This window comes from Heterocephalus glaber, unplaced genomic scaffold, assembly GCF_053883595.1.
Source record: "Heterocephalus glaber isolate CG9 unplaced genomic scaffold, H.glaber_assembly_v1.0 deba00000768, whole genome shotgun sequence".
In the NCBI taxonomy this organism is placed as follows: domain Eukaryota; kingdom Metazoa; phylum Chordata; class Mammalia; order Rodentia; family Bathyergidae; genus Heterocephalus; species Heterocephalus glaber.
This window is the reverse complement of record NW_028258162.1, coordinates 1,950,511-1,963,720: the sequence shown is the minus strand read 5'-3', so window position 1 is coordinate 1,963,720 and position 13,210 is coordinate 1,950,511. Positions and strand designations below refer to the sequence as shown.

Here is a 13,210-nt window from a genome sequence, read left to right as displayed (position 1 = left end):
ACCCGGGATCTGCCTGCTCCTCCTGCCCCAGGTCATCTCCCTCTTGGTCGGGAACAAGCCCAGCGTCACCAACCCCTTTCCTGCGGTGGAGCCCACCGTGGTGAAGTTCATCTGTGCCCCACCGTCCAGGCTCACCCTTACGCCCATCTACAGCAGCCCCCAGCTGGACCTGTCCTGCCCGCTGCTGCAGCAGAGCAAGCAAATGGTGAGTGTGGGCCGCGCTGGAGCGGGAGGTGACGGCACCGCCCACTGGGCAGGAGGACCTCGGCCATCAGCCAGCTCGACACACGCCTTGGGTGTGGCAGTGGCCATGGCTCTGCACTGTGCCACCTCGATCTCACAAACAGCCCTGCCAGCCTTACCAGGGGAGTCCAGGGCCTGGAGAGGTGGGTGACTCTGAAGTATAGTTGCCACAGACAGTCCCCAACTTACAATGGCACGATGTGACTTTTCCACTTTATAGTAGTGTGAAGGTGATAGGCACTGGTTAGAAGCCACCCTTGGAATTTTGAATTTGGATCTTGTCCTATGCTGGTGACATGGGGTCCAGCTGTCTCTGGGTGCTGGGCAGTGGCAGTGAGCTGCAGCCCCTTGGTCACCAGGGGAACACTTGGCACTCTACTAGGTGCTGTGTTGTGTGCGTTACACACAACTTTCAACCCTTCAGTATGAAACAGGCTTTGGGCTGGGCCTGGTGCCAGGTTCCGAGCACATGTCTGTGGGCCAGGCCAAGCTGTGATGTTCAGCAGGTCAAGAGTATGACTGCCTTTGAGTATAAGATGCGTTCCTCTTACAATGGGTTTGTCATCCTGAGTCCGAGAGCATCCTTCACGGTGGCACTGGGGAACACGGTCCTCTCTGGTTCCAGCCTTGCTGCCTGTTTCTGCCACCCCTTGGGAGCTCGGAAAACCTCTGCTGTCCTCTGTGAGTTGAGAGTGCTCATGGGTTGGGGCTATCTGTGCAGAGTGTGTGATCAGGGTGTGGGTGGGGACTGCCAAGGAAAGATGAGAGCTGCAGCACTGTCCAGGATGGGGCAAGTGGGGGCTGTTTCCATAGTGAGTGTTGGGGAGAAAAGTCACTGGGATCAGGCTGAACAACGGATGGAATGCAAAACCCACTGATGATCCCCTGGGACTTGGGCTCCAGCCAGTCCCCAGTCCCTGCATTCAGAGTGCAGGCTCTAAGACTGGACCAGCTTTTCTTCATTCGGTACATCCTTGTGCCACAGCCCCTGTGCGCCAGGCCGGGCAGCTCTGGCTCCTGGAATACAGAGTGATCTGGACGGCGAGGAACCTGCTGAAGAGCTGACAGGGAGATGGCCGGTCCAGAGATGGGAGGTGCCGAGGACCACCAGGGGAGGGAGATCAGTACAGGCGGTGGCAGGAGGAGGCTGCTGCAGGAGCAGGTGGGCAGGGGGAGCCAGCCTAGCAGGGCAAGGCCCCCCGCAAGAGCAGGGGCCTGAGGGCAGAGCCAGACAGACAGTACCCAGAGCAGCTGCATGTACTGGGAGCCTTCACCTTGCTGCCTCATTTCCCTTTGGCATGACCGTCTTGGAGGCCTAGGCCCCAGGCACCTCCCCTACAGGTTTGCCCCTGGGGCTCAGAGGTGGGTAGAGTGGCAAGGACAGGACACAGATCTGCACACTCCACGTGCAGCACCTCCTGGGTGGCCACTGGGCTCGTGTTTTGCTGCAGCCCCGGGGATAGGGCCCATTCCCCTCTAGCTCTCGGGCTGAACCTGTCCCAGGCCCCCCTGGCCACGGGCAGGGAGCTGTGGGAGTTGGGTCCCCGGTGGGTAAGGACAATGTTGCCTTTCCTGAAGCTGGAGGGAGCACCTGGCTCCGGTGTGCGGGGTTTGGGATGCCTGCTGCCTGACACAGATCAGTGCTCTCCAGCTTTCCTGATCCGAGATGGGAAACTCCCCAGCTTGGTGCCTGAGCCCCTCCACTTGCCCCCAGGCCGCTCCCATCTGGGTCCCTGAACAGTAAGAAGTCTTGGTGTCCTGCTCCAGGAGGGGACAGTATGGGACCTGCATCTCTGTTCCCCTTGATAGAGGAGGAGGGCTCAGGCTTGGCACCCATAGCTGTGGGGAGCTGGCATCTACCCCCGGCTCAGGCCCAGGTGTTTTCGGTGTGCAGTGAATGAACATCGGTAGCCCCAGATCAGAGTGGCCAGGGAGAGGCTTTCCTCTCCTGATATGTGGCTCTAATGAGGGGAAAATCTTGAATAACTTCCATTTTAATTTTTTTACTGCATAATAATAATAATAATTGTGCAGCATAATAATTGTACAGCATCGTGGGCTGCAGTGTGATTAATTCAGTACTTGTCTACAATGTGTAATGATGGAATTCAGAAATGAATATTTTACCTCTCCTTAAACACTTACATTTCTTTGTTTTGGAGCAGTGGACCTGTCTCTTGCAGCTCTTTTTGTTGCCAGTGCTAGTCATCCTACCGTGCTGCGGGACAGAAGTCTCTGACTATATTTCAGCACCTCCTATCCATCCTCTCTCTGTCCCTTACCCCTTTCTAACCTCTAGTGACTTCCAGCCTACTCTCAACTATTTTAGCTTCCACAGGTGAGAGCATGTAGTATTCATCTTCCCATGCCCTGATTATCCAAAGGCTTTGCATTTTAACTCACTTTTCCATAAAGAGCAAATTCTCCCCAGGGGAACGAATAAATCACATTCAGTCTGGACTCTTCGGGAACACCCAGCTTGCTGGGCCCCCCGGCTGAGTCCTGGAGCTGGAGTCTATGGGAACAGCCCCCAGGTGGCCACGTTAGGATCGCTGGCCAAGGTCCAATCCTACTGACTGTGGGACTCCCTTTGAGTAATGGTGATGGTAACAGATGCCCTGGAGTTGTTGCAGGGGATGGGTGTGACCAGGACAGGATGTCACATTATGCTTTTTATCTTGTTCTCTGCTCAAGCCTGCCAGCAGCTCCCTATTCTCCCCATGAATGGCTGAAGCCCTGTCTGTGGCCTGCAGACTCTGTGTCCCAGCCCCTGGCCCTCTGCCTTCTACTGAGCTCTGTCGGTTCCTGGAATGTGCCATGCAGGTCTTGCTGGGTCTGAGGCTGGCTGCTCCCTGGGACTTTCATGGCACCCGGTTCTCTGGCCCTATGCTGCCTTCTGCCTTCTTGGTGGAGCCCTCTGCCACCTTTGCTTTACCTGCAGGTTCACCCCTCAGCCTTCCCTATTCTGGCTTCCTCTTCCCTACCCTAAGCATTCCCTGTGACCTAAGCTGCAGGACATGCTTACTGGGCTTCACACTGTGTCCGTCTCTCTTATCAGCTCCCCTGCCTCAGCAGGGTCTGGTGCCTGGAGAAGCCAGGGGGCCACTGCTGCAGGAAGGTGCCAGCCGTGCATGGTGCTGGCTGGGAGAGCAGGTGCCCCTCAGAACAGGAAGCTGATGCTGCTCAGTGATGGGAGGGAAAAAACCTCATGAGAGCTGTGTTTTCTCTGTCCTTAAACATCAGCTACAAACCAAGTGGGCCACATCCTGGCTGGGTTTTGCCTGCCCTCTCTGCCAGCCAGACCCCTTCTCTTGTCACTTCTCTGAGCCTTGAAGGTGATGGTCTAGCTGCAGAGCTCTCAGTGGGCTCGGTGTATCTTTGGTGTCAGCAGGAAATAATGGCTCTCAGACATGGAGTTGCCGTGTGACCCATTAGTCCTCGGGCTCCCCAGCCGTGCACCAGCCGTTCAGACATGGCCTCTCTGATTTACAGTCTCATTAGGGGACCTTGGGGAAGATATATCCCTGCCGTGCGTTGCAGGTACAGGATCAATTTAATTTTACAGCTGTCCAAATCTAGAGGCCACTCAAGACGTGTTCGCAGAGTAAATTATTGGCAGGGTGAGACTCCAGGATGGAGTTGACTGGTAGGGATGACAAAGTGGCACCAGACTCCGACCTCATCTGCTTCTCCAGGCAGGTCGCCCAGCGTTTGATGCATTGTAGATGGGTACTTGTTATTGGCCAGGGGACAGAGCAGCCGGTGCCCACCTCAGGCATCAAAGAAAAGCTGCAGTGTCAAGTGAGGACTTTGGGTTTTACAGTCAGACTGCTGAGTCCTGCCTCAAGACCTGAGTAACCTTGAACAAGTTGCTGACTGCCCCTGAGCCTCAGCTTGCCCGGTTATAAAATGAGGATAATGATCTTACCTCCCATCGCTGTTCCTGGAGGCTCCTGCCAGCTCGAGAATGTGCTTGGCACAGTGTTGATGTCCTTCCCTGGAGGAGATTGAGTTCCTGCTCTGGTTTGCATCTGGAAGAAGGGATCAAGTGTCTGCGACAGGTCCCACAGCCCCTGTCCACACTCATGCTCCCCAGTTCGTGTCCTGTGGTGTCACAAAACCCTTTGCATGTGCAGAGATGGTGCTGGCCTGCTGTTAGGAAGGCTGCCTTTGGGATTCACAGCATGCTGGGCTCAGGTTCTCTAGGGACAAGGGAACTTCTAGGGTTGGGGGGAGGCACCCTTAAAGTGGGGAGCTGGGTGGCTGTGTCCATGAGGACAGGCCATGCTGCAGTGTGTCCTCCCCCTAGCCACGTGGCTGCGGACAACATGAGCTCATCTCTCACCCACAAAAATATGTGCATCTCAGGTTGGCTCTGAGACCCAGCTTTGTGTCGCTGTTATGTGTGTTCTAAACTGAGGCTGTAGAGTGGCCACCAGGAGCCATTGAGGAGAGACGCAGCATAGCAGATGATGTCCTGGCATTAATGCTTCCCCCGGCATTGTCACTCATATGTTACTCATATTCATGATGTCATTCATCATATTTTACTGGCTAGAATCACTCACTTGGTCACTGCAAGGGTCAGAGAGGACAGTTGGCCCCAGTAGACTTGTTCCTCAACAGAGAATTGGGGCACTTTGTGAAGGATACTCATGGCAACCCGTTCCCCTACTTGAGTGGTAATTTTGATGCCACATCTCTCTGAAAGGACCTCCTAGGACTTGTATTTAAAGCAGTCCCAGGAGGTGGCTTCTGAGTGATTCCCCTGTCTCCGTGGGATGTCTGTACCTTCCAGGAAAGAGGTGCAGCTGGGGTCATTGCATCCTCTACAACATGGGGATCACACTCCTGGCTCCCCAGGGCACTCAAGGATCAGGTGGCACTTGGCTGTGAAGGCTTCTTTGCCAACCTGGCATCTTAGGTGTTGGCATGGGCATTTGGCATTTGTATGCAATCACGGGGGCCACGTCCTGGCACCACTGAGGTGTGCCTGGGCATGGAGGGTGGCAAGGGTTGGGAATGGTGGAGATGGAAGGGAGAGAGCAGCCTGGCTGGGCTGGGGGTTACAGCCTTGGTGCCGGTCCTCTTGTGCGAGGCCGTCCTGTGCATTGTAGGGTGTTTAGCAGCATTGCTGACCTCTTGTACTAAATGCCAGTTGCACTGTCCACCCCCCAGATATGAGGCAAAATTGCCTCCAAACTTTGCCAGAGGCCCTCATGCTACTCAGGACAATGGCCTGGAACCAGAGGCTGGGTTGGACAGGTTTGGTGTCCTTGTTGCACCTTGGTAGCCGGAAGTAGAGATGGGTTTGCGACCTACACCCTCTCCCTCACCAGGACCCACTGAGCCATGGATGTACCTCATCCTGACTGTGCTCACAGCCTCTGGCCTTCCCCTTTTGTAGGTTCCGGTCTCCAGCCACCGAAATCCCCTGCTGGACCTGGCTGCCTATGACCATCAGGGGCACCAGTTCGACAACTTCAGCTCTCTGAGTATTCAGTGGGAGTCTGTCCGACCGCTTCTGGCCAGCATCGAGCAGGACCTGCCACTGCAGCTGGTGTTACAGGACGATGGGAGCGGTCAGAAGAAGTTACACGGTGAGCCGGGGTCATGAGCCTGAGGGCCTGAGGCGGGAGGATGGGAGACCAATAAAGCTCCAGACGGACACATGTCCCAAGGCAGGCACTTCCTGTTAGAGCCCCAGCTCGCCAGTCCTGCCCTGCATTCAGAACTACAACTCAGGGCAGTGTGAGCTTGCTGCCCTCGTTTCATCTTGCATTATGTGAGGCAGGCTCTCGGGCTCCAGAACCCAGAGCAAGGAGTCTCCTCCGCTGCGTTACGGAGCAGATCCAACCCGGCTCCTAGATCTGTGCCCTGGCACCGTGCCATGGCCCTTACACATCTCTCACAGCCAAGACCTGCTGTCTCCCCCGCTCAGCCCCGCAACTCCTTGGCATTGCTCACCCTGGTAACTTTATGGTGTAATTATATGGTCATCATTTTTCAGAAAAAGCTTCAGATTGGGCTGGGGATTTACCTCAGTGGTTCTGCTGCCTGCCTCACAAGTGCAAGGTCCCAAGTTTGATCCCCGGTACCCCCTCCCCCCCCCAAAAAAAATCCCCTTCAGATCAATGCTGGGTGCGGGGTGTGGCTTCAGAGGCAGCCCTGAGGCCAATGTCGGTTCCCCTCCCTGGACTCAGGTTTGCAGGCCATTTCGGTACACAAGGCATCAGGAGAAACGACCATCTCCGCCACGGCAACTGGCTACCAGCAGCCCCACCTCATCGCGGCCAGAGCAAAGCAACCGGTACCTCCCCAGGGCCACCAGCAGGGAGGGCCTTGGGCAAGGCCAGAACGCCCCCTGCTTCTGCCGGAATCTTATCTGGTGTCTGAGGCCCCTCGCACTTTGCTGGGCCTTAGCCCCTCTCCCTAACCCTGCAGCTTGCTCTAGGTCGGACCCACTTGAGTGGCTATCTCCCGCACCGTACCCATGCTCCTTTCAGGCTCCTGGAGGGATCCAGGGAAAAGTCCAGCTGGCCCTGTCACCTCGGCTCAGTGCACAACTGGGTGGCCTCAGGGCTCGCAGTAGCTCTTCTGGCTCCAGGTCTTGGAGCCCCTGCACCCTGCGGCCTGCTCACATACACAGCATCCGGCCTGTCTGTACTCAGCATCTCCACCCACTGGCTGCCCCTCCCACCCGGGCATCTTTTAGGAGCCCCAGACAGAGGTGCAGCTAGTGGGGGGCATGTGGGTGTGTTTAGGGTTGGAGTGGGAAAGATTCTCCAAGGACACTCTGCTGTCCAGGAGACCACTAATAAGCTTTATTGAAATAAAGTGAAGGTGGCAGATGCTGGCTGCAAAGTGAAGGTGTGGCTGGGTTCTAGGAATCCTAGGTGCCAGGATGCATGGAGCCCCTGTGCCTCCTGGTGGAAGATCCCAGAGGGTGAGCTGTGGTCGGCAGCACTGGAAGGAGGTGCCTGTCCTTGATGGCTCAGTTCCTTCCTGTCCTCACCAGTGCCCAGAAGCCATTGCCTTGCAAGTGGCCTCCTGAGCCTTCTGGAAGAGCCTGACACTGATGCTCTTGGACCTTGGGGTCACTAATCCCTTCGGGCATCTGGCTCTTGGCACCACTCAGGGCCTCCTAACCTTGAGCTCTCTGCTCACCTGAGAGCCTCTGTCCTGCTCAGACCCCACATAGCCTGCAGGACCCATGCTGCACTCACTCTGGCCAATACCTTTCTGCCCTGGCCTCGCCCTGTCTTTATTCTTTCTTTTTTCTCTTGTCAGAATAGAATCTCACCACAGGTAGTCTCTGTGCCCTTTGTGGCCCACACAGTCCCTGGCAGGGAACATTGCTTCCTGACAGGCACACACACTGTTAGGTGATGTCACTGTATGTGACACTGTACCATGTAACCACACTGTGGCCACTTCAGCATCTCTAGGTGATACAGTTCGTATGGGACCACATTGCATGTGTGATCTATCACTGACCCAGACGTCACTGTGTGGCTGTGTCTTGTCCAGAGCTCTCCCTCCAGTGACATGGGGCAGAAAGCAGATGCGTACAGCTCTGAGGGAGTGAGGGTTGTCCTGTCCCTGTGAGCCACCAGAAATACTCTTCCCTGGGGCCTGACCCGCACCTCGGGTATGTCAGCAGCTTTGCTGTATGCCTAGACTCCTGCCCTCCATGTGTGCGGCAGCTGGTGTTTGCCCTGAGGCCCTGAAAGTTGGGGTGTGTGTGTGAGTTGCCCAGAAGGATGCAGGGGGACTGACACCTAAGCAGCACTGTTGATAACCACCTCCCCTGTCCCCAGAGGAGGAGGTGGCGACTCATTTCACCTGGATGAGGCTAAAGGGAGGCCTCTGAGGGGATATGGCTATTCCCTGGGCTCAGGAAAACTGTGGTTTTATTGTGGTTGGTGTCTGGGACACAGCAGGTGGCCTGCAGTGAGGGGGTGGCCTGGTGTGGCCATGGCTTTGTGGACCTGATAGCCTTGACCTTGCCCCTGCAGCATGACCCTTTCCTGCCTGTGTCGGCCTCCATCGAGCTCATTCTGGTGGAGGATGTGTGGGTGAGCCCCGGCGAGGTGACCATCTACAACCATCCTGGTGTCCAGGTACGGCCCTGTGCCCTCCCCACCCTGCCTGGGTGAGGCCCACCATAGGGGACCCTGGTGACCCACATGACCCTCCTGTGCCTGCTTCTCCTCCAGGCTGAGCTCCATGTCAGAGAAGGCTCTGGCTACTTCTTCCTCAACACCAGCACCACAGACGTTGTGAGCGTGGCCTACCAGGAGGCCAGGGGCGTCACCACAGTGAGTGTGGGCCACTGAGCCCCAGGGCGGCTTTGATTGCTCCTCCAGACTATGAGGTGGGGTTAGTAGATGATTTAAAAGCTGGTGCTAAATCCCATGAACTGTGTAATTGGCAAGGTCTTCAGATTGTCTGGTTTGTTCTGAAAGTCTTGTCATTCCCATGTCACCTTTGTGGTTTCTGTTCCGTATCCACCAGTTAGCCGCACAGTTAGTTCCCTAACAGTCTCCTTTCCATCAAGATTAAAATAATATTATATAAGCAGCACTAAACCATAAAGGAATTTCTGTTTCAAAGATGTATCTGCTTTTTCTATTTCTCCAGGTTTCTTACTTGACCCTGGCTAATAGGGACTTGGCAGTACCCAGGGTGTGGAAAAATTTAGCATTCTGGTTATTATTATTATTTTTTTTAGTCTTGGTGCCCTAAATGGTTCTTCCCCATATTGCTGTGTAGGCTGTGGATTATTATCAGTCATTTTTACTTAGCCATTCTCTTCCTGTAGAGTATTTGAGTTGTTTTATCACTTCTCGGCCTTTTGGCTAAGATCAAGTGTATTTGAGTTGTTTAAAGCTTTAGGTTCTTTAAAAAAATGTAGCCAAGTACAGAATAAAAAGTGAAAACAAACAAAAAATAGAATCTCAGATGTTCACATCTCTGCTTAGATGGGTTATTACTCGGTTGTGAAAACTGAGCCTTGTTTAAAAGGAAACTCTTACTACTGAACATGTAAAAATGAGCCTAGGAAGTCATAAACATAAGGCAGGCCGAAAAAAGACAACAGCAGTGACATCCATAATAATAATAATCCACAGCAGAATCCTCCAATTGTAGCTCGTCTATGGCCTTTGAGCTGCTCCAAGCCCAAGAGCTGCTTTCCCTTGGCTGAGAGGGGCAGTTGTCCCAGTCCAAGGAGTGTCCCATGGTGCTGTCACCAGGCGGGCCTTTCCCTGCTTCATAAGAGGTTGCTGCTGCTTGGTGCATGGTGGGACTTCAGCTGGTGCAGTTCGTGGAGACGGGGCGGCTCCTCCCTGACCAGACTGTCCTGCAGACTCTGTGTCCTCCTTCGCGCTGGGCCTTGCCTCCCCAACACACACGAGAGCCCTTGTCAGCTAACAGCAGCATGCAGCAGGCTGTCACGCCGGGCCAGGGAAGGCATCCTGGGAACCCACCTCTGCAGTGAGCTGGTCCTAGAACCCACTTAGACACAGCCAGGCACCTCTCCACGGTCACGCACAGAGTTCACGGCATCGCCTACTTTCTGTGGTTTTGGCCTCAACTCCCTGCATTTCCTGTTCTCTGGCTTTTTATTCCTACTGAGTGGCTTAAAATAGGGGCATCACAAAATGCGTCGCCTCTGGGTTGGGCCAGGTGTGAAGTAAGAAAGAGGGGTGAGGATTAGACTTGGAGGTGCAAGTGGATCCAAGCCTCACCTTTGGTGCCGGTGATGGCATGGTGGGGACCGTGGCAGACCTCGGCGCACGGCCACGTGTAAGGGGCAATTGCCCTGTTCCTCTGGCTGATTTCCGTTGTTTTTGATCATGTCTCCGCTGAGGTGTGAGTCACGTGTCACACGCTTCACCAACTTCAAGTGTGTAATTCATGGGTTTTAGAATATTCAGACATGTGCAACTAACACCACATTCAGTTTTAGAGAATTTCCATCACCTCGAAAAGAAACCTGTATGTTTTAGCACTCACCATCTTATTCTTACACACACACACACACACACACACACACACACACACCCCCCACCCTGTCCCAGATTTAAGCAACCCCTAATCTACCTTCTGACTCCATAGATTTCCCTCCTCTGAATATTTTATATAAAGGGAATCAGATAATACTTGGTCTTTTACAAGGTTCACCCATGTTCTGCTCCTTTTTGTAGCCAAATCACATTGCATTGCGTGGATGTGCCACATTCTGTGTATTTGTTCATCCATTTGTGGCTATTTTGACGATTGTGAGTAATGAAAATTTGTGTATGCATTTGCCCGTGAACATATGCTCTGAATTCTCCTGGGTGTATGCCCAGGAGTGGAATTGCTGAGTCATATGGTAACTCTACATTTATTTAACTTTTGGAGCAAATACCAGACTGTTTTCCCAAGGGACCACACCATTCCAGAGTCCAGCAGTATAGGGTTCTGATTTCTCCACATCCTTGTCAACACTTGTAATTATCAGACAGTTAAATTCCAGTGTAAGTGATTTCTCCTCATGGTATTGATTTACATTTCTCTATTTGCTAATGATATTGAGCGTCCTTTTGTGTACTTATTGCTATTTACACATCTTCTTAGGACAAATGTCTATTTGGATCCTTTGCCCATTCTTTGTCTTTTTATTGAGTTGTACAACTTTATATTCTAGGTAGATTCTATCCTTTATCACATGTGATTTGTATATATTTTTCCCATTCTTCAGTTATCTTTTTACTTTCTTGGTAACATCATTTCAAGCTCGTAAGCCTTTAATTTTTGAAGTACAATCAATGTTTTTTTCTGTTGTTACTCCTGTGTTTGATATCATGTCTAAGAATCCATTGCAAATCTGAGATCATGCAGACTGTTTTCTTCAAAGAGTTTAAACATTCTGGCGCTTAAATTTCAGTCTTTGGTACATTGATTTGACTTTTGTTTGCGGTGTAAAGTAAGAGCCCAGTGTTACCCTGTTATGTGTGGCTGTCCAGTCACCCAGCACCATCTGCTGAAGAGACCACTCTTTCCATGCTGGGTTATCTTGGTTGGCACCTTTGGCAAAGAGCATTGGCTGGAGATGCATAGTTCGGAGCCTCTCAGCTCTATTCCGTGGATCCACGTGTCTGTCCTTGGGTCAGAACCACACGGTCGCAAGCCCTGTTGCTTTGTAGTGAGTCTGGAAATTGGGAAGTGTAAGTCCTTTAACTTCCTTCTTTGCAAGGTTGTTTTGACTATTCTGGGTCCCTTGGAGTCTGTATGAATTCTTGAGTTAACTTATCAGTTTCTGCCAATAAGCCAGCTAGAATTCAGATAGGCCCTGCATTGGCATCTTAATAATATTGTGTTCCATTTACGAAGCTAACCCGTTGTCCAATTATTCAATCTTCTTTGACATCTTTCTGCAGTGTCCTATAGTTTTTACAGCATGAGTTTTGCACTGCTTTTGTTAAATTTATTTCTAAGAGTATTTTATTCTTTTCTATGCTAGTTTGAGTATTTTCTTAATTTTCCTAATGTTCATTATGAGCATCTAGATATACAATTTATTTATACAATTTATTTTTGTATATTAATCTTGTGTCCTGCAACCTTGCTGAACTCTCATTTATTAGTTTTTTAATGGGTTCCTTAGAATTTTCTTTATACAGGATCCTGTTATCTGTGAATGTAGATAATTTTGCTTTGTCCTTTCCTATTTGGATATGTATTTCTTCTTTTCTTTCCTGATTGTCCTGGCTACAGTCTCTAGCACAGTGTTGTTCCTGATCTCAGGGAGAAGGCATGCAGCCTTTCACCACTAAGCGTGCTGTGGGCTTTTCATAGCTGCCCCTTAGCAAATTAAAGAAGTCCCATCTATTGCTGTTTTTCTTTAAGTTTTTTTTAATCTTGGAAAGGTCTTGGATTTTTTTTTTTTGGTACCGGGGATCGAACTCGGGACCTTGTACTTGCAAGGCAGGCACCAGAACCACTGAGCTAAATCCCTGGCCCTAGGATTTTGTCAGATGCCTTGTATGTGTCTCTTGAAATGATCATACAGATTTTAAATTTTGTTGATAATGTTTTATGTTGATTGATACTCAGATACTAAACCAACATTATATTCCCAGGGTAAATCCTACTTGGTCATGACGTACAATTCTTTTTTTATATGTAGTTGAATTCAGTTTACTAGTATTTTATTTAGGATTTTTACATTTATATTTATAAAAGATATTAGTCTGTCATGTTCTTGTGGTTTCTTTGTCTGGTTTGGGTGTCAGAATAATATTGACCTAGAATGAGTTGGAAATGTTCCTTCTTCTGTTTTGGGAAGAGCTATGTAAAGTGATAACAGTTATTCTTAAATGTTTGGTACAGTTAACCAGTGAAGTTATATGGACAAGAGATTTTGCTTATGGGGAGTTTTTATATTAAATAAATTTCTTTATTTTTCTAGGTCTATTCAGATTGTCTCCTTTTAGTAAGTTTTGGTAGCTTGTGTCTTTCTAGGAGTTTGTTGATTTCATCTAAATTATTTAATGTATTGATTGGAGTAAGTTATTCTCAGTATTCCTTTGTCATTATTATTTCTGTCAGTTTTTCAGTAGTTTCCTCCGTCTCCTTACTTATTCCAGTAATGTGAACCATCTCTCCATGTTACTGGTCAGTCTAACTAAAGAATTGTTTTTTGTTAATTTTTTTCAAAGAAGTAACTTTTGGTGTCATGGAATTTTCTCCACTGTTTTTCTGTTTTCTGTTAACTTTGGCTCTAGTCATCATTTCATTTCTTCCATTTATGTTTACTTTGCTGTTCTGATTCCAGTTTCAAAAGGTGGAAAGTTAGGTTGGTGACTTGTGATCTTTCTTTTTATTTTTTAACAAATGCGTTTGTTTACCACCATGTATTTCCCTCTATGCATGGCTTTAGCTGCTTCCCATAAATATTGTTCTCTGTGTCTGCATC

General features: G+C 50.5%; 1 protein-coding gene across 2 annotated transcripts in view; it reads left to right on the top strand.

Annotated features, from left to right (window-relative positions):
- Window positions 1-13,210, top strand: part of Nup210 (nucleoporin 210) — a 100,059-nt gene that overhangs the window by 48,492 nt on the left and 38,357 nt on the right. For both annotated transcript variants that reach the window (XM_021240398.2, XM_004859991.4), the window contains exons 16-20: window positions 32-205; window positions 5,651-5,843; window positions 6,447-6,553; window positions 8,262-8,366; window positions 8,463-8,564. In XM_021240398.2, coding sequence (XP_021096057.2) covers window positions 32-205; window positions 5,651-5,843; window positions 6,447-6,553; window positions 8,262-8,366; window positions 8,463-8,564 — 681 coding nt within the window. The remainder of the gene's footprint in view (window positions 1-31; window positions 206-5,650; window positions 5,844-6,446; window positions 6,554-8,261; window positions 8,367-8,462; window positions 8,565-13,210) is intronic.